General features: G+C 57.2%; 1 protein-coding gene across 5 annotated transcripts in view; it reads left to right on the top strand.

The window, feature by feature from the left end:
• DIP2A (disco interacting protein 2 homolog A) overlaps positions 1-13,060 on the top strand; it is an 85,043-nt gene extending 71,983 nt beyond the window's left edge. For 2 of the 5 annotated variants that reach the window (XM_058661521.1, XM_058661518.1), the window contains 16 exons: positions 1,041-1,242; positions 1,851-1,960; positions 2,033-2,113; positions 2,521-2,644; positions 4,012-4,133; positions 4,218-4,329; positions 5,109-5,218; positions 5,727-5,857; positions 6,077-6,245; positions 6,606-6,776; positions 8,074-8,135; positions 8,757-8,814; positions 10,376-10,450; positions 11,739-11,913; positions 12,215-12,338; positions 12,785-13,060. In XM_058661521.1, the coding sequence (XP_058517504.1) occupies positions 1,041-1,242; positions 1,851-1,960; positions 2,033-2,113; positions 2,521-2,644; positions 4,012-4,133; positions 4,218-4,329; positions 5,109-5,218; positions 5,727-5,857; positions 6,077-6,245; positions 6,606-6,776; positions 8,074-8,135; positions 8,757-8,814; positions 10,376-10,450; positions 11,739-11,913; positions 12,215-12,338; positions 12,785-13,037 (2,079 nt within the window). In that variant the 3' untranslated portion in view covers positions 13,038-13,060. Of the gene's footprint in view, positions 1-1,040; positions 1,243-1,850; positions 1,961-2,032; positions 2,114-2,520; positions 2,645-4,011; positions 4,134-4,217; positions 4,330-5,108; positions 5,219-5,726; positions 5,858-6,076; positions 6,246-6,605; positions 6,777-8,073; positions 8,136-8,756; positions 8,884-10,375; positions 10,451-11,738; positions 11,914-12,214; positions 12,339-12,784 lie in introns of those variants that run through there. The other 3 variants (XM_058661519.1, XR_009245143.1, XM_058661522.1) reach the window with 3 other exon arrangements.
• The last annotated feature ends 3,965 nt before the right edge of the window (positions 13,061-17,025 follow it).

Here is a 17,025-nt window from a genome sequence, read left to right as displayed (position 1 = left end):
GGTGCTGCCTGGCCTCCCCATGCAGCTGGCTTTGGGACAGGACTGCACAGCAGCAAGACTGGCTTTGTTACAGACCGAGGCAGGGCTGGCAGGTTGGAGAGCCATCTGTGCAGGCAGGCATGGGGTGGATTCATTCGGAATCCCGGCTTCACCTTGTTCCCATTATTATCCACCAGTGGCTTTAAACCCTGTAGCTGTTTCCATCTGTGCTGCCATGTTTAGTTTTCAGCCATCAGCAGGGATGTTAAGCTGGCTCTGGCATTTGGTTCACACACCCAGAGTCCCTGGGCCATAGCAGAAGAAGGAAGCTAAGGGGTGGAGCAAGTGGTACCTTCCAGGGCCAGTGCCGGTGGAAACCTGTGTGGGCATCTCTCAGAGGACAAGGGGAAGGGTGTCTGTCCTTTCCTCTGTAAGATGACTTGTGTCCCCAGTTCATGATCACAGAGCCAGCTGAGTGGAAGCCTACCGCCTTTCCCCTGACCTGCTAACTGTCCTGCCTCAGCAGTGACCCCAGAAGGCTGGACTGAGCTGCAGCTTGCTCTAGTGGGGTCATCGGTTGTGTCTGCTAACCCTGGGATTTGTTGTCTGTAAAATACTCAGCTCCAGAGTGCAGCTGGAAGCAGAGATGGAGACAGCAGCTCTGGTGCCCACCCTCATCCTCTGGGAGGCCATGAAGCACGCTGCTGGGCTGGTAGCTCTGTGTCCTTGGTGGGCATGGGAACTGGTGTGTGGACACATGTTCACACACTGTGCATGTTCAGTGTGCCCAAGGGCACGTGTTCACATGCAGCACATGTATGTACAGTACTCACACAGTGTTTCTGTACATGTATTCACAGCATGTACGTATATCCTGTGCTCACACACTGGATTCTCCCTTTCCTTACTTAATGGTAGGAAAGTGCACACACACTTTTCCCCCTCTTGTTTTCTCATTCTACAAAGCAACCTGGAGCTTCCATACCTCTAAAGCTCTGGCAAGGCTGTGTCTGTGCTGCCTTGCCTCCTCTCTAGTGTCACACCAGGTCCCTTCCTCCCAGGCCATCGACAGCATCCACCAGGTGGGCGTGTACTGCCTGGCTCTGGTTCCTGCCAACACACTGCCCAAGGCTCCGCTTGGAGGGATTCACATCTCTGAAACCAGACAGCGCTTCCTGGAAGGGACACTGCATCCATGCAACGTGCTGATGTGCCCCCACACCTGCGTCACCAACCTCCCCAGGCCACGCCAGAAGCAGCCAGGTCAGCAGCCCTGACCCTTTGGGGAAGTTAGGGGGTGAGAGGCAGAGCAGATGTGTTCACACCTGCCATCATGGAGGTGGAGGAGCTCAGTGAACTGCCTCACCCCTCGCTGCTGGGATGGAACGGCCTCTGCCTGCCACTGCCCAGCTCAGTACTCCTGCCAGAGCACAGGCTGTATACACTTTCCGATGGACTTGCCTGATGCTAGACCCTTAAAACTAACTTGAAAGACTGTCTTGACCTCCATGCAGTTTTTAGTTGCTTTGGGTATGCTAGTTGTTTTGCTAATTGCTGGGTAATTGGCATAAGATACCCAAGAGGTTTAATTTCCCGACTTACACATCAAATGCAATAAAGTAGTGAGATCTTACTAAGAGCAAATCATGTCCCTCCACACACGTGAGGAGACTTCATTGTGGACATTTTAACTGAGAGATGCTTGTTTGGTGTTTTCCTGACCTTGGGAGACCTCTGTCCCAGTGTTGCATGGTTTGTGGTGAGGCTGCTGACCACTTGACGCAAACCACCTCAGTGACTCCAATGTGCTGCAGAGTAGGGTGGGGGAGCGAGCCAGTGCGGCCGTCAGCTTCCTGCAGTTTCCCTTGCAGAGGTTGGACCGGCCTCCATGGTCGTTGGGAACCTGGTGTCAGGGAAGAGGATCGCGCAGGCCTCGGGGAGAGAGCTGGCCCACATGGAGGACAGCGACCAGGCACGCAAGGTACCAGTGCTCCTGGGGGCGGCCCTGCGCCTGGGTGCCTGCTGCCTCCGCTGAGGGCCCCTCTCTGCCCAGTTCCTGTTCCTGGCTGACGTGCTGCAGTGGCGGGCCCACACCACACCCGACCACCCGCTGTTCCTGCTGCTCAATGCTAAGGTGAGGGCGGAGCGTCACCTGGCAGCACCCTGTCAGTCTTGCTGGGAAAGTAGGCAGGTAGAGGCAGGTAGGCTTCAGAGTGCAGGTGCTCACTGTGGTCCCAACCCACTGTGTGGTGGAGACCCCCTGTCTGTCAGGTGGGTCAGACTGCACAGCAGGCACTGTGACCCCACTTCCCACTCCCCACACCGTGTATGGCAGGAGAAAACCTGGAAACACAGGATGTTCAGTAGCGGTGAGACCCCAAGGGGGCACCCCTCCAGCTGTCAGGACAGGGAGAGCCCCGTGTGCTTGGAAGATGGCAGGTGTGGATGTGTTTATGACTGTTGCAGTTGGGCACAGAGGGCCCTGGGAGGATGCAGCCCACGCCATGCCCCCGTGCACGCTGACCTGTCATTGCTTCCCAGGGCACAGTCACCAGCACAGCCACCTGCGTCCAGCTGCACAAGAGGGCCGAGCGGGTGGCCGCGGTCCTGATGGAGAAGGGGAGGCTGCGTGTCGGGGACCACGTGGCTCTGGTGTATCCCCCAGGTAAGTGGCTGCAATGTGCATTGCCATCCTCACCTGCCCCTACCATTCCCTAGGAGCCTGGCTCTGATTTTACATAGCAAATTGGGCCCTGGACAAACCCTTGGCTGCTGGGCTGCCTGCTGTTTGTGGGTAATCGTGGACATCTCTGCTCAGAGGTGCTGTCATGCACAGATCATGCTGCTGCACACATGCAGACCCGGGTCACGGATCACACTGCTGCACACATGGAGACCTGGGTCCTGGATCACGCTGCTGCCACGTGCAGACCTGGGTCATGGATCATGCTGCTGCACACATGCAGACCCGGGTCATGGATCATGCTGCTGCACACATGCAGACCCGGGTCACGGATCACGCTGCTGCCATGTGCAGACCCGGGTCACAGATCACGCTGCTGCCACGTGCAGACCCGGGTCACGGATCATGCTGCTGCACACGTGCAGACCCGGGTCACGGATCATGCTGCTGCACACATGCAGACCCGGGTCACGGATCACACTGCTGCACACATGCAGACCTGGGTCCTGGATCACGCTGCTGCCACGTGCAGACCCGGGTCATGGATCACGCTGCTGCACACATTCAGACCTGGGTCACACAGATCTGGCTGCTGCTGTGACCCAATTCACACACACTTTCCACTTCTGCCGTATGCACCTGTCCCTTGGGTTCTAATTGTTGAGACATCAAGGTTGTAAGGAAGCATGAGAGGGCTACAGTAGTCACTTTGGCCTGGTGTGAATGAGGAGGTGGATCGCCAAGGCCGGTGCTAGCCCACTATAGCCCCAGGTCCCTTGGGCATTTCTTTCTGAGTCTTGCAAGTTGGAGGCAGCTAATCCCACTGCGTTCTGACATATCTCTTGGTAGGTGGTGTTCTCATATGGAATTATGTGATGGATGGTGATGTCACTTGGACTGTGTGGTAAGAGTGATGTCATGTGGGACTGTGTGGTAGATGGTAAGGTCATATGGGACCGTGTGGTAGAGTGTTCTCACGTGGAATTGTGTGGTGAAAGGTGATGTCATGTGGAACCATGTGTTACAGATGTCACGTGGGACCGTGTGGTAGAGTGTTCTCACGTGGAATCGTGTGGTGCAAAGTGATGTCACGAGGGACCACGTGGCAGATAGTGTGGTACCTGGCACTCTTGAAGGCTCTTCTCCAGGGACAAGTCTTTGTACAGACCCACCCCACCCTTGGCAACATCACACATACAACCTGGGGCTGCACAGGCCTCTTCCTGCCAGCCTGAGCCTAGGCAGCCTGTGCCCTTGCTGTCAGGGCTTTTGTCACTTGGGACTGTGGTGGGGAAGCCGTTGTCGTCCCTTATCTGTGTACTTTGCTGACTGTTCCATACCATCCCTAGGGGTGGACCTCATTGCTGCCTTCTACGGCTGCCTGTACTGTGGCTGTGTGCCAGTCACCGTGCGGCCCCCACACCCCCAGAACCTCGGCACCACACTGCCCACCGTCAGGATGATTGTGGAGGTGCGCTTGGCCCTTGGGTAGGCCTGGGACCCCCTTACACAGGAGAGGTGCCAGGCTCACTGGGCTGGACTGTCGGCATTGCAGGTCAGCAAGTCTGCATGCGTCCTCACCACCCAGGCCATCACACGGCTGCTCAGGTCCAAGGAGGCAGCCGCTGCTGTGGACATCAGGACCTGGCCAACCATCCTTGACACAGGTGCGTATGCCCAGCAGCTGCCCAGCAGGATGCCCCCTTTCCTGTCTGTGCTGGGACTGCGGGGGGTTGGGGGGGACACACTGTCACCCAGGAACAGGCATATCACATTAGAGCAGGGTGAGTCCATAGGAGAGGCCGTGGCCACCCTGGAGAATGGGTGGGAAGGGGTCCCTGTCAGGCCAGTACTCCCTGCCAGGCCAGTACTCCCTGCCACCCTCTCCACTGTGTGGGGCCATGCCTCCTGCCAACATGGGGCAGGGGAGTGGTCCTCCAAGGCCATTTGTGGGCCCTGGTGATGCCTAGGCCGAGGAGCTTGGCCCATCCAGTCCAGCATGCTCCAGCACCAACCCGAAACAGCCCAGGGTCCCTCCTCTGCAGTCGCAGCCTGGGGCCCAGTGCTGCCCTGAGTGACAACACCTGCCTGTGAGCCACAGCGGGCTTTTTGAGGGGTACCAGACAACTGCTGAGGGGAGGGGTGGGCTCACTGCAGGGGACCCTGATTGGCCTCTGTCCACTTGTATCTAGGGGCAGTGGCAGCCTTAATCATGTCCATAACTGCCCTGCTATGGTTGGGGCCCTATCCTCTGTCCCATGTCACACACCAACAGAGGGACCTACTGAGCAGCTTCAGGGCCCGCTGCCCACCTCACCCCAATGTCCATCGCCCTGTGTTCTGCTCAGCTGCTCTGTGCCCCCTGACAGCCCCCAGGCTGCTCCAGTGGCATCCTGCTGTGACAGTGAGCATGTGGGCGTGCTGATCCATTCATGTCTGTCAGCAGATGATGTGCCCAAGAAGAGGGTGGCCAGCATATTCAGACCCGCCTCCCCAGATGTGCTGGCATACTTGGACTTCAGCGTGTCAACCACGGGGATATTAGCAGGCGTGAAGGTAGGCTGCTGCCTCAGCCCAGGGTTGCCGGAGGAGTGGATGGACAGGCCCAGTCAGGCCTCCTGGCCCGGCAAGCCTGACATTGGGAGGAGTAGGAATGATGTGCACCCAGGCACTTGCTGCCAGTGGCCATCCTCAGCTGTGGCTTCGTTACCATTTGCTGCCAAGGGACCAAGAGCCTGGTGAACCTGCTCCTCTGTCTCAGAAATGCCCAAGAGTCTCTAGTCACACAGGTTGAATGAGGCCACCTCCGCAGGAAGTAGATGAGATGATGGACAGATGGGGTGTGAGCCGGCCATGGCCCCAGGAAGTAGATGAGGTGATGGACAGATGGGGTGTGAGCCGGCCATGGCCCCAGGAAGTAGATGAGGTGATGGGCAGATGGGGTGTGAGCCGGCCATGGTCCCAGGAAGTAGATGAGGTTATGGACATATGGGGTGTGAGCCGGCCATGGCCCCAGGAAGTAGGTGAGGTATACTCGCTTAACGCACCTCTTGTTTCCTCCAAGATGTCGCATGCGGCCACCAGTGCTTTGTGTCGCTCCATCAAGCTCCAGTGTGAGCTGTACCCCTCGCGGCAGGTTGCCATCTGCCTGGACCCCTACTGTGGCCTGGGCTTGGCCCTGTGGTGCCTGTGCAGGTGAGTGTCCTGGCACACACTGTCTCCCGAGGCTGGAGAGAACATGGGTAGGGTGAGGTGGTTGGCACCTCTCCATGCGTCCACCCCCGGCTTCTATTGGGAGTGGGGAGACTTCCCTCTTTTCTTTCATGCTAGAGAAGGGGGACATCTGTGTACAAGCGGTCCCAAGTGGAGGGGGGATGCAGATCCCGGCCCTTCCCAGCTGAGCCCCTCCTACAGTGTCTACTCAGGACATCAGTCAGTGCTGGTGCCCCCACTGGAGCTGGAGAGCAACGTGGCACTGTGGCTGTCAGCCGTCAGCCAATACAAGGCACGTGTCACCTTCTGCTCCTACTCGGTGATGGAGATGTGCACCAAGGGACTGGGCACACAGACAGCCACGCTCAGGGTGAGTGTTGTACCAGGCTGGACACGGGTTTCCCTGGGGTGGGACAGTGGGCATGGTGCCAGGCCCCACCCTGCTCAGCATCCTGCCAGGCCCTGTCCACTCAGTATCCTGCCCGGCCCCATCCCCTCAGGACCCCACCAGGCCCTATCCCCTCAGCACCCCGCCAGGCCCCATCCCCTCAGCACCCCACCAGGCCCCATCCCCTCAGCACCCCGCCAGGCCTCATCCTCTCAGGACCCCACTAGGCCCCATCCCCTCAGCACCCCGCCAGGCCCCATCCCCTCAGCACCCCGCCAGGCCTCATCCTCTCAGGACCCCACCCGGCCCCATACCCTCAGGACCTTCCTGCCTGTACCGCAGATGAAGGGTGTGAACCTGTCCTGTGTGCGAACCTGCATGGTGGTGGCAGAGGAGCGGCCCCGCATCGCGCTCACACAGTCCTTCTCCAAGCTCTTCAAGGACCTGGGTCTGCCTGCGCGTGCTGTGAGCACCACCTTTGGGTGCAGGGTCAATGTGGCCATCTGCCTCCAGGTAGGGCACTGGCTCCAGGCTGCTGGAGCTTCCCAGTGCGGTGCCTAGGGCAGCCATGGCCCTGAGCCCCAGCGTTCCTGTATGCCCCCACCCTTGCCGAGGGGCAGAACAGCCATTGGTGCTCCATGTCACTGAGTGTCACAGGCCAACACTAGCACTCACGGTGCCCCAGGCCACTGCTGCAGCCGCGAGCCGGGCTGTGGCTGCAGGGAGCCGACAGAGGCTCAGGGCTCTGTGCTGCCTGGGATTTTTTGTGAGACTCCTGCTGGTACTTGGCTGTGAACCCACCCCAAAGCCAGCTGCCCATCAACTAACCTTCATGATGAGGCCGGAGAACAGCCAACAGAGGCCTGGGGGGACTGCATCTGGTCCCCAGCCCAGGGCCTGTTTACCTCCTTCCTAGTGTTTCTTTCCTCGAGTCCCTCCTGTTGTAGCTGCGGGCCACAGGAGGACCTGTCCACCCTGCCAGGGTCCCCTCGCAGAGCCAGAGGGCCTGTGTCCCGTGGGTCGACATGTGGATGCCACGTGTAGCGGCCGTGGCCTAAGGGGGTGTCCGTGTTTGCTTGTAAGATGTGCTGCCGCCCTCTGCTCTCTTACCCTGTGTTCTTACGTGGCCTGTGGCCTTCTGTTTGTGTCTCCTGTGGCTGTCTTCTTGCCTCTGTCAGCCCAACCGGCTGGGAAAGCTGGCTGAGCAGGTAGGACCTGGGCCTGACCTCCACTTCATTGCAGCCCTGTGCTCCATGCCCCTGTCTGTGTGACATCCCTGTCAGTTTCAGAGCAACACGCATGTCTTCGCTGTCTTACTGTGTTACAAAAACTACTCTGTAGCCAACTTGATGTCACTGAGGCCTTCATGTTCTCAGCAGTGCAGGGGGTCTGGGACCCTGGGGAGTGACCGTGGGAGTGCCGGGGTGCTTGCGTGTGATGTTCCCTGCCCAATGGCACAGCCACCAGGGCCCCTCCCCGGGCCGCCTCAGGTGTAAGTTACAGGTCAGGAGGGAGTCGCTCAGGCCCTGGCGGGAGCCTCAGCACACAGGCCCATCAGCCCCCATGGGGTCAGCATTCAGAGCTGGCCCGCTGAATTGTATGACTGGCTGTTTCTGTTCAGTGATGTCGCGTGTGTTGCTCATGCCTGCCAGTGTGGTTGTGTGGGTGGATGGTGGTGGCCCTGGCCCCTGGGTGGACTCACTCCTCGGAGAAGAGCTGCATCCTCCCTGGAGGATCGGTCACATGGCTATGGTGTGACCCAGAGAGGCGCAGGGTCCTGAATGGGAGTCTCTGCACTGTCTCCTTCCAGGGCACGGCTGGCCCGGACCCTACGACCGTGTACGTGGACATGCGGGCCCTGCGCCATGACAGGTACAATCTGGCCTGCCTGGCCCCCAGTGTGGCTGGGCTCTGTGCTGACTGTGCCCCTCCAGACCCAAGGCGGGGCCTCAGCTGGCACCCAGATGCTAGACTAGCCAAGGTGGGGTGCCAGCTGGGCGCCTGGACATTAGGCTCCCGTGTGGTCCACCGTATCCTCAGCTGCAGCTGTCCCTTGTCCCTCTGTACGGCCAAAAAGCATGATGAGAGTGGCCAGTCACCCAAGTGCTGTGAGCGCTCTCCCAGCTGACACCAGTTCAGCTGCCTCAGTGTGCATGCCAGAGCACTGTGCACGTTCAGGGTCCTTCCAGGCACTCCTAGCTTTGGTGCTTTGGTCTAGGTCTTGGGCCAGGCATGGACAGTAGGTGGAGCCCTGGGCCCAGGAGCCAGTCTGGATGACCTGACAGATGGACACAGCACGCCGCTATCGGAGCAGGCAGAGCCAGGTGCCTGGGCTGCCCTGGTTGCCCAGGACAGTGTTAGGCCAACTGACTGACCAACTGATGGACCCTCTGTGATGATCCTCCATTTCCGCATGGGCTTCATGCTTTGCCTTCTTAGAACTCACCTTCTCAGCAAGTTTTATTCTGAAACTTTTCTCTTGTTGATTTTTAGAGTGCGTTTGGTGGAACGGGGTTCTCCACACAGCCTGCCGTTGATGGAGTCTGGAAAGGTAGTGGCAGCTGGGTTGAGGGACAAGGCTGATCCTGCTTTGCTCTGTGAGCCCGAGCGGACTGGCTGGGGCTTGTGGGTGCACATGCGGAGACCAGAGCTGGGCGGATCTTAACCCCTGAGAAAGGACCCCAGCACAGAAACATGTGTGGCCCACTGGGCAGGTACAGGACGTCTGGGGTGGCAGCCAGAAGCGAGGAGCTTGGCCTTGCCCTAGAGGAAGCAGCTTAAGCCCAGAAAGGAGGCAGCCAGGAAGAGACCACACAGGGCTGGAGGCGAGAGGGCATGTTTCAGTTCCCCTCCTGGCCCAGGGAGGTCCCCAGGGGCTGCTGGGGGACAAGGGTGTCCCGAGGACATCTGGGTGGTAACTGGACTACTCCTTGCAAGATGCTGGCAAGGAAAGGAGGAGTCCTGGGACCAGAGAAAGCTCAGAGCAAGGAAGCAATGCACACGCCCCTTGGGTGGTCTGAGACAGGCTGGATGGAAGCCCTTTCCCTACACCTTCACAGTCCCAGAGGCAAGAAACAGAGCTCAGCTACCTGGCTCTCGCTCTGCAGGGCGAGCGCAAGCAGAGCTTGACCATGCTGGGACTGGCATGCTGGCACCCATGAGGCAGAATGTAGCCGTAGGAGAGGTCCCGGGTGGAGCCACAGGGACACCTCTGGCTGCACTTGGGCGAGAGGATGCACAGAGCTGGGTGATGGGTAGGTAGGTGGCACATGGATGCTTAGATTTTTGGATGAGTATATGCTCAGATGGGTGAGTACATGCCATGGGTGGGATGTGTGGATGAATGGGTGGATAGACGGTTAGATGGACAGATGGGTGCGTGCGGGGTGTGTGGATGAGTGGTGTCACAATAATTTGTTCCTGGCCTCAAAGCATGAGGTGGTGACTAGTAGCCCCAGGCAGACAGCAGCCCCACTGGGGGCTGTGGTGGGGGCAACATGGGCTCCTCCAGGAGACCCTGCTAGTATGTGCCATCCTGGGGGCCATCACCCTGAGGAGGCCCTGAGAGCATGCGCCATCCTGAGGGACCATCACCCTGAGGAGACCCTGACAGCATGCGCCATCCTGAGGGACCGTCACCCTGAGGAGACCCTTAGAGCATGCGCCGTCCTGAGGGACCGTCACCCTGAGGAGACCCTGAGAGCATGTGCCATCCTGTGGGGCCGTCACCCTGAGGAGACCCTGAGAGCATGCGCCATCCTGAGGGACCATCACCCTGAGGAGACCCTGACAGCATGCGCCATCCTGAGGGACTGTCACCCTGAGGAGACCCTTAGAGCATGCGCCGTCCTGAGGGACCGTCACCCTGAGGAGACCCTGAGAGCATGTGCCATCCTGTGGGGCCGTCACCCTGAGGAGACCCTGAGATTATGCGCTGTCCTTCAGGGCCGTCAGCTTGAGGAGACCCTGAGGGCAGTGTCTGACGCAGACCCCTGTTCCTCCACAACTCCCACGTGGGGCATGTTCTGGGATCCCTGGCCTTCTCCCTCCTGCCTTCACGTGGGCCTAACAGTCCTGTGGGCAACTTTTTCCTTGAACCACTCTCCCTGCAGATTCTCCCCGGAGTGAAGGTCATCATCGCACACACCGAGACCAAGGGGCCCCTGGGAGACTCGCACCTGGGAGAGGTGAGCTGGGTCAGGTACCCGGGAGCAGCAGCACGCCCAGCTCTCCAGTGACACCCCTCCAGCCCAGATGTGGACATTGTACACCCTCAAGGTCACACTGTCTAGGAAAGTCCCAGACACCATGGAGCCCTTCCCCCAGAAACCATGGCAGTGTGGAAACCAGTGGCTGCTACCTGACCCAAGTGTGGACTCTGTCCCAGCAGGCAGGGCAGTGCTGTGGTGTGTACACCCCACGCAAAGCCAGGAACGGTCCTAGGGTAGAGCATTCAATGGACCCTCCTTCAGCCACCCCAGTCCCTGGTTCGCTGGCCCAGGTCTAAGCAGACAAGGGCATGCCCCTCGGTGGGGCCTGGCCGACCGCTCCTGCTTGTAGCTGGGGGGAGGTGTGAGCACATCCTGGGGCAGCACCATGTGTGGGTGGACCTGCCCCCATGTGTGGTTCACTCCAGTGTGAGTGAGCAGCACCATGTGTGGGTGGACCTGCCCCCCATGTGTGGTCCACTCCAGTGTGAGTGAGCAGCACCATGTGTGGATGGACCTGCCCCCATGTGTGGTCCACTCCAGTGTGAGTGAGCAGCACCATGTGTGTGGACGGACCTGCCCCCATGTGTGGTTCACTCCAGTGTGAGTGAGCAGCACCATGTGTGGGTGGACCTGCCCCCCATGTGTGGTTCACTCCAGTGTGAGTGAGCAGCACCATGTGTGGATGGACCTGCCCCCATGTGTGGTCCACTCCAGTGTGAGTGAGCAGCACCATGTGTGGGTGGACCTGCCCCCATGTGTGGTCCACTCCAGTGTGAGTGAGCAGCATAGGCCTCATGCTTGGGTCCCTGTTGAGGATGCTGGGATCGCCCCTGGCTCTTGTCGTGAGCAACCTGGAGTTGCGTCTATACCTACCAATTGCCAGAGGCCTACAGGGTCAGTGCTGGACCACAGGGACATGATCTGTCAGTGTTGGCATGCAGGGACGTGGTCTGAGGCCAGTGCTGGCTGCAGGGGCATGGTCAGTCAGTTCTGGGCTCAGGGACGTGGTCTGAGGTCAGTACTGGCCTGCAGGGACTTTGCTGAGGTCAGTGCTGAACCATAGGAACGTGTTATGAGGTTTGTTCTGGGTTGCCCACAGGGACGTGACTTCAGGAGAGGAAGGTTGCTGCACTGTGTTAAATGGGGGCTCTGAGACTATCCCCCTGGGTCAGTTTCCTGAGGTGATGCTTGGTTAGCGGATATCTGGTGACAGGTTTTACTCTCCATGTGTCATGTGTCCCTCTCCTGCCTTCTGGTCCCCTAGATCTGGGTGAGCAGCCCCCACAACGCCACTGGGTACTACACTGTCTATGGGGAGGAGGCACTTCATGCTGACCACTTCAGTGCCCGGCTGAGCTTTGGGGACAGCCAGACCATCTGGGCCAGGACTGGGTACCTTGGCTTCCTTCGAAGGACGGAGCTTACTGATGCCAGTGGAGGTGAGGGGTTTAGCAGTCCTGGGAACTGCGGCATTCCAGCCAGCTTCTGGGTCTTATAACTGCCCTCAGTGACCATGGCAAGCGTGCAGGTGAAGGTGCTGCCGGTGGATGAGAGGGTCAAACCCATCTTTACAACCACTGCTGGGCATGATTCAGAGCGAGTGGCACCCACGTGCCCCTGTGTCTCCAGTGCAGGACAGCATGAGCCTATGGCTTGTGAGGTGCCCTTCGGCCCTGTGCAGGTGGGACAGGCTGAGCCACAGTGGGCTCCGTGCTGAATGTGTGCCTGTGCCATTCACAGAGCCACATGATGCGCTGTACGTGGTCGGGTCCCTGGATGAAACGCTGGAGCTGAGGGGTATGCGCTACCACCCCATCGACATTGAGACTTCTGTTATCCGAGCCCACAGGAGCATCGCCGAGTGGTGAGCACCGCCAGGGCAGGGCCTGCGGCTGGAGCCAGGTCCTACCCGTGGGTGGGAGCTGCAGCTGGGTGGGTCTTGTGGCAGGACAGGGCCTGTGGCTGGGGAGGGGAGCTGCCCCTGGGCAGCCCGGGCTCTGCTCACTCTGCAGGAGGGCAGCTCCTCAGGTGCACCTCTGCCAACATCACCAGAGTGCACTCACTGCCTTGCCCAGGCTGGCCTGTGCGCACTGCAGGTGCTTCCGTTTTCCGTGTGAACCATGTGACTCATGCCTCCTTCACCTTCTAGAGAGCTTGCTTTGGGGTGGGTGACGCTCTTTCCTCCTGGCAGGGATGTTGGAGTGGACCCAATAGTGACAGACAGCCTGACCTGACTGTGGATGGCATGGGCTCACACACAATCACTCCCCTGCACCCCTGTGACTTGGGCGACCTTCTGTCTCCCCACAGTGCTGTCTTCACCTGGACCAACCTGCTGGTGGTAGTGGTGGAGCTGGATGGTCTGGAACAAGAAGCACTGGACCTGGTGGCACTGGTGACCAACGTAGTGCTGGAGGAGCACTACCTGGTGGTGGGCGTAGTGGTCCTGGTGGACCCGGGCGTCATTCCCATCAACTCCCGTGGTGAGAAGCAGCGCATGCACTTGCGGGATGGCTTCCTGGCCGACCAGCTGGACCCTATCTACGTGGCCTACAACATGTGAGCACTATGCACATGCGACGTGGCCTACAATATGTGAGCACTGTGCCACATGCGACGTGGCCTACAACATGTGAACACCGTGCCCCATGTGACACAGCCTACCTAGTATGAGCACTGCGCCGAATGCGGCATGAACACGTGAGACCACGTGCTGCCCAGGGCCTGGATGTGGTCCACGTGGTATATAACACATGAGCGTGTGTGCCGCATAGGCCCAGTGGGTGTGCCCACAGGAAGAGATGTGTAGAATGGGGGGGAGGGTGCAGGCTTTGCCATCCCATAGCCCCACAGCTCCCAGCTTAAAGCACTCCCTGGATCCTTACACATTCCAGGTCTGACAGAAACGTTCTTGGAGGCGGGTGCCCATATCTTGGCAGTTTAGGAAAGGCAGTGCCTGCAGTGGCCGTGCGTGGCAGACATTGGCACTGTTCTCTGCTGTATACAAGTTTGCACTTTGAGGCTATAAAACTTGAGGACGTGTGCCCACTCCACAGGACAGGTCCCTGTGGGGCATTCTAAGTCCACGTCCAGAGGGTGCCGGGGAAACACCCTGGCTGGAGAAAGGCCACCACCCACCTGCCCTGCCCAGCCTTGCCAGGCCGCACGGCAGCTTTGCCTGCTTCTTCAGCCAGTTTTTGTTGACACCTGAGTGCCCAGTTGTCTGCATTCTTGGTCGCTGCCACTTGCTGAGTGCCACTGACCATCGCTTTCCTGTCTGCGGGGCGACAGTGGGATGTTTCTACTCGTCACCATGGCGCTTCTGGTGTCCTGCTGTGAGTGGCCTTGAGGGGAGATCAGTTACATGTCACTGGCTTATGTTGTGAGTTTTACGTTTACAAACTTTGGTCAAACTATTTTCAGCTGAGTTAATTGAACTTAGGAGGGAGAATGTAAAAACTTTTAGATAATTCTCAGAGTTTGAAGTCCAGCGTGAATCTAAGAGATTATTTTTATATCACTGGTTATGTGTGTTGTGAGTCACACATGCTTCTGAGAAGCAGGTGGGCTTTGGGATGCCTGGCGGGAGGCAGAGCTGCTTCAGTGCCTGGAGAGATGTCTGGCTGCAGGGCCTGCTCCACCTCCCCGCAAGGGGCGGCCCTGGTGGCAGCCCTGGTAGCCAGGGGCAGTGTCAGAGCCTGGCCTTCCTGGTGTAGCTGTGTGCCAAGCATGTGCAGCTGGGGGCCAGGAGCATCCTCACCTTGATGAGGACATGAGAACTACCTAACCCCATCTCAGAATGGTTTTATAGCAAACAAAAACTGTCAACGTTTTGTACTAAAGGATCAGTGGCAGTTAAACAAGGTAGCTTATAAATTAAGATTTTTAAAAATTTATTAAAATGTTTTAAAATTGCACTCTGGGAATCCTGTATATTACACTAAAATTTTATATTATTATGTTAATAAAAGTTATTGGATTTGTAATTCTGCATTTTGAAATGTGTGAAAAGGTTTTTGAAATTAGTTCGTGTTTTATGACGCATTATGCTGCTGAATAGAAAAGCCTTTTGCTTGCAGCAGAAGACCCAACCGTGGCACCGAGGTCGGCAGAAATCTCAGGGAGGTAAAAATTTTTTTTTACAAAAATAGGATCACATACTTGTTTTATAGTCTGCTTTTGTACTTAATAAACCACAGCCTTTTAAATCGATTCCGTAGATTCCACGTTTCGATGACTGTGTCATGTGTCGGGAATTAGTGTGTGCGGACGGCTGCACCAGCCAGCAGCCCCGTGCACAGCTCCCCGAGGGGCAGAGGCCAGCCTGGGGCGAAGGCAGAGTGTCGGGGAAGTAGTCTACGTCGGCTGTGCCCAGCGTGAGCCTTCTGTGTTCCTCTCAGGCCGGCAGCTCCTGCCCTGCTCAGCCTTTGCCCTACTGATCAGTAGGAACCGTTTTCTGCTGCTAATCAGACCCTCCTTGTAGTTTATGCTTTTTCCAGTGGGCCATTTGTATCTTTTAATTCAGGTTGTTTTAAAACTGTATTTACTTTATTTACATATGTAATGCAGTGCTTCGTTTCTGACTGTGGCTATAGCTGCCTGATTCCAGCTTTCTTCTGGCCAGTGCTCGTCACAGGGATGCCGTGCGCTGTCTGCCTGCTGCTGGCGGTAGAGCCCAGCAGAGCCATTCCCTTGTCTGCCGGTACGGAGACAGGGTAAAGTGTTCTGTCCTCTCTGGATCATTAATAATTCAAGGAAGAAATATTTTCTCTTTGAATTGAGTGCCCCAGACGTATGACTGTGTAATGTTCACTCTCTTGTATTTTCTGTCTCAACAGTGGGGAATTCTTATAAAGGTGAGTCCATGCTCAGTTTTCCAAAGATCTTTTCATGTTTATTGGAAAGGCAGATCCACAGAGACAAAGATCTTCAATTCATTGATTCATTGGTTTGCTAGTTTTGTTGGTCTTTTCAAATAATCGACCTTTGGTTTCATCTCTTTTAAGATTTATTTTTTTTTTTACTGGAATTTACGGACTTACGGAGGTAAGGAGAGGCAGAGAGAAAGATTTTAGAAAGATCTTCCATCTGCTGGTTCATTCCCCAAGCGGCCGCAGTGCCCAGAACTGAGTTGATTGAAAGGCAGGAGCTTCCTCCTGGTCTCTCATGCGGTGCAGGGTCCCAAAGCTTTTGGCCGTCCTCGACTGCTTTCCCAGGCCACAAGCAGGGTGCTGAATGAAAGAGGAGCAGCCAGGATGTGAACTGGTGGCCTAATGGGGTCCCAGTGCTTGAAGGAAGAGGATTAGCCAAACAAGCCATTGCATCAGGCCCCCTGCTAAATTTCAAAAACCAATTGTCTTCACACCTCCTCACCTGCCCATGGGGTGTGAACACCACATTCTCCCTCTCGTCCTCACCCCGTCTTCCTGTGGCAGCTAACTCACCCCTCAAGAACTGTAGGAGGGAACTTCCCATTGTGAGCCCCTGAGATTTCCGAAGGTTGGTGGGTGAACTGGCGAGGGGAGAGGCAGTTGTTAACTAACAGGTGCAGGTACTTAGTGCAGACTCACAGGACACGTGTGTGCTGTGGATGCCACATGAAGCGGAAAGGAAGGGTGGACCCAACCCTGCAGGAGGTTCTGTGCCCGGACCCAGTGTAGGGTGGTTTTAGCACTGCCTTCACATCCAAGTAGGGGAGGAGGAATCCAGGAAGATCACAGAGCAGGAGGCACCAGCGACAGCTGCAGACAGAGTTTGTAATTTTAAGGCTTGTGACCACCAGAAGAAAAGGAATGCTTCGATGGTCAAAAGGGCATCAGTTTGGGTCAGTTTCTGCTCAGCCCTTGGCTGCAGGTGAGCAGGTATGCAATGTGCAGCCAGGGTATGTGCTGGCTGCTGCTGTAACTGAGTGCCAGATCCCACTGCCTGTGACACCGGTTCATGTCCTGGCTGCTCTGTTCCCCCCTTTCTCTCTCTCTCTCAAGATTTACTTATTTTTATTGGAAAGGCCAGATATACAGAGCAAAGGAGATACAAAGATCCTCTGTCCACTGGTTCTCCAAGTGGCCACAATGGCCAGAGGGGAGCTGATCTGAAGCCAGAAGTGTTTTCTGGGTCCCAAGACTTTGAGCCGTCCTCGACTGCCTTCCCAGGCCACAAGCAGGGAGCTGGATGGGAAGTGGAGCAGCCGGGACATGAACTGGTGCCCGTACGGGATCTGCATGTGCCAGGTGCAGGCTGCTGTGCTGCTGTCCAGCTCCCTGGTAAGTGCTTGGGCTCCTACCAGCCCACATGGGAGACCTGGAAGGAGTTTTAGGTTCCCGGCTTCAGCCCGCCCAGCTCCCTGCTGTTGCAGCTATCTTGGGAGTGAGCCAGCAGGTCTCCCTGCTGTTGCAGCTATCTTGGGAGTGAGCCAGCAGGTAGAAGGTTTCTCTCTTAGTCTCTTGCTGTCTTTACCCTTTCTAACTCTGCCTTTTAAATAAAGCTTTTTTTTTTTTTTTAAGTGTCAGCACTCCTTTGCTCCCTTCCTTTTTTTTTTTTTCTCTTTTCTC

The sequence above is a fragment of the Ochotona princeps genome, chromosome 3 (genome assembly GCF_030435755.1).
Source record: "Ochotona princeps isolate mOchPri1 chromosome 3, mOchPri1.hap1, whole genome shotgun sequence".
Taxonomy (NCBI): domain Eukaryota; kingdom Metazoa; phylum Chordata; class Mammalia; order Lagomorpha; family Ochotonidae; genus Ochotona; species Ochotona princeps.
This window is presented reverse-complemented; position numbering and strand designations above follow the sequence as displayed.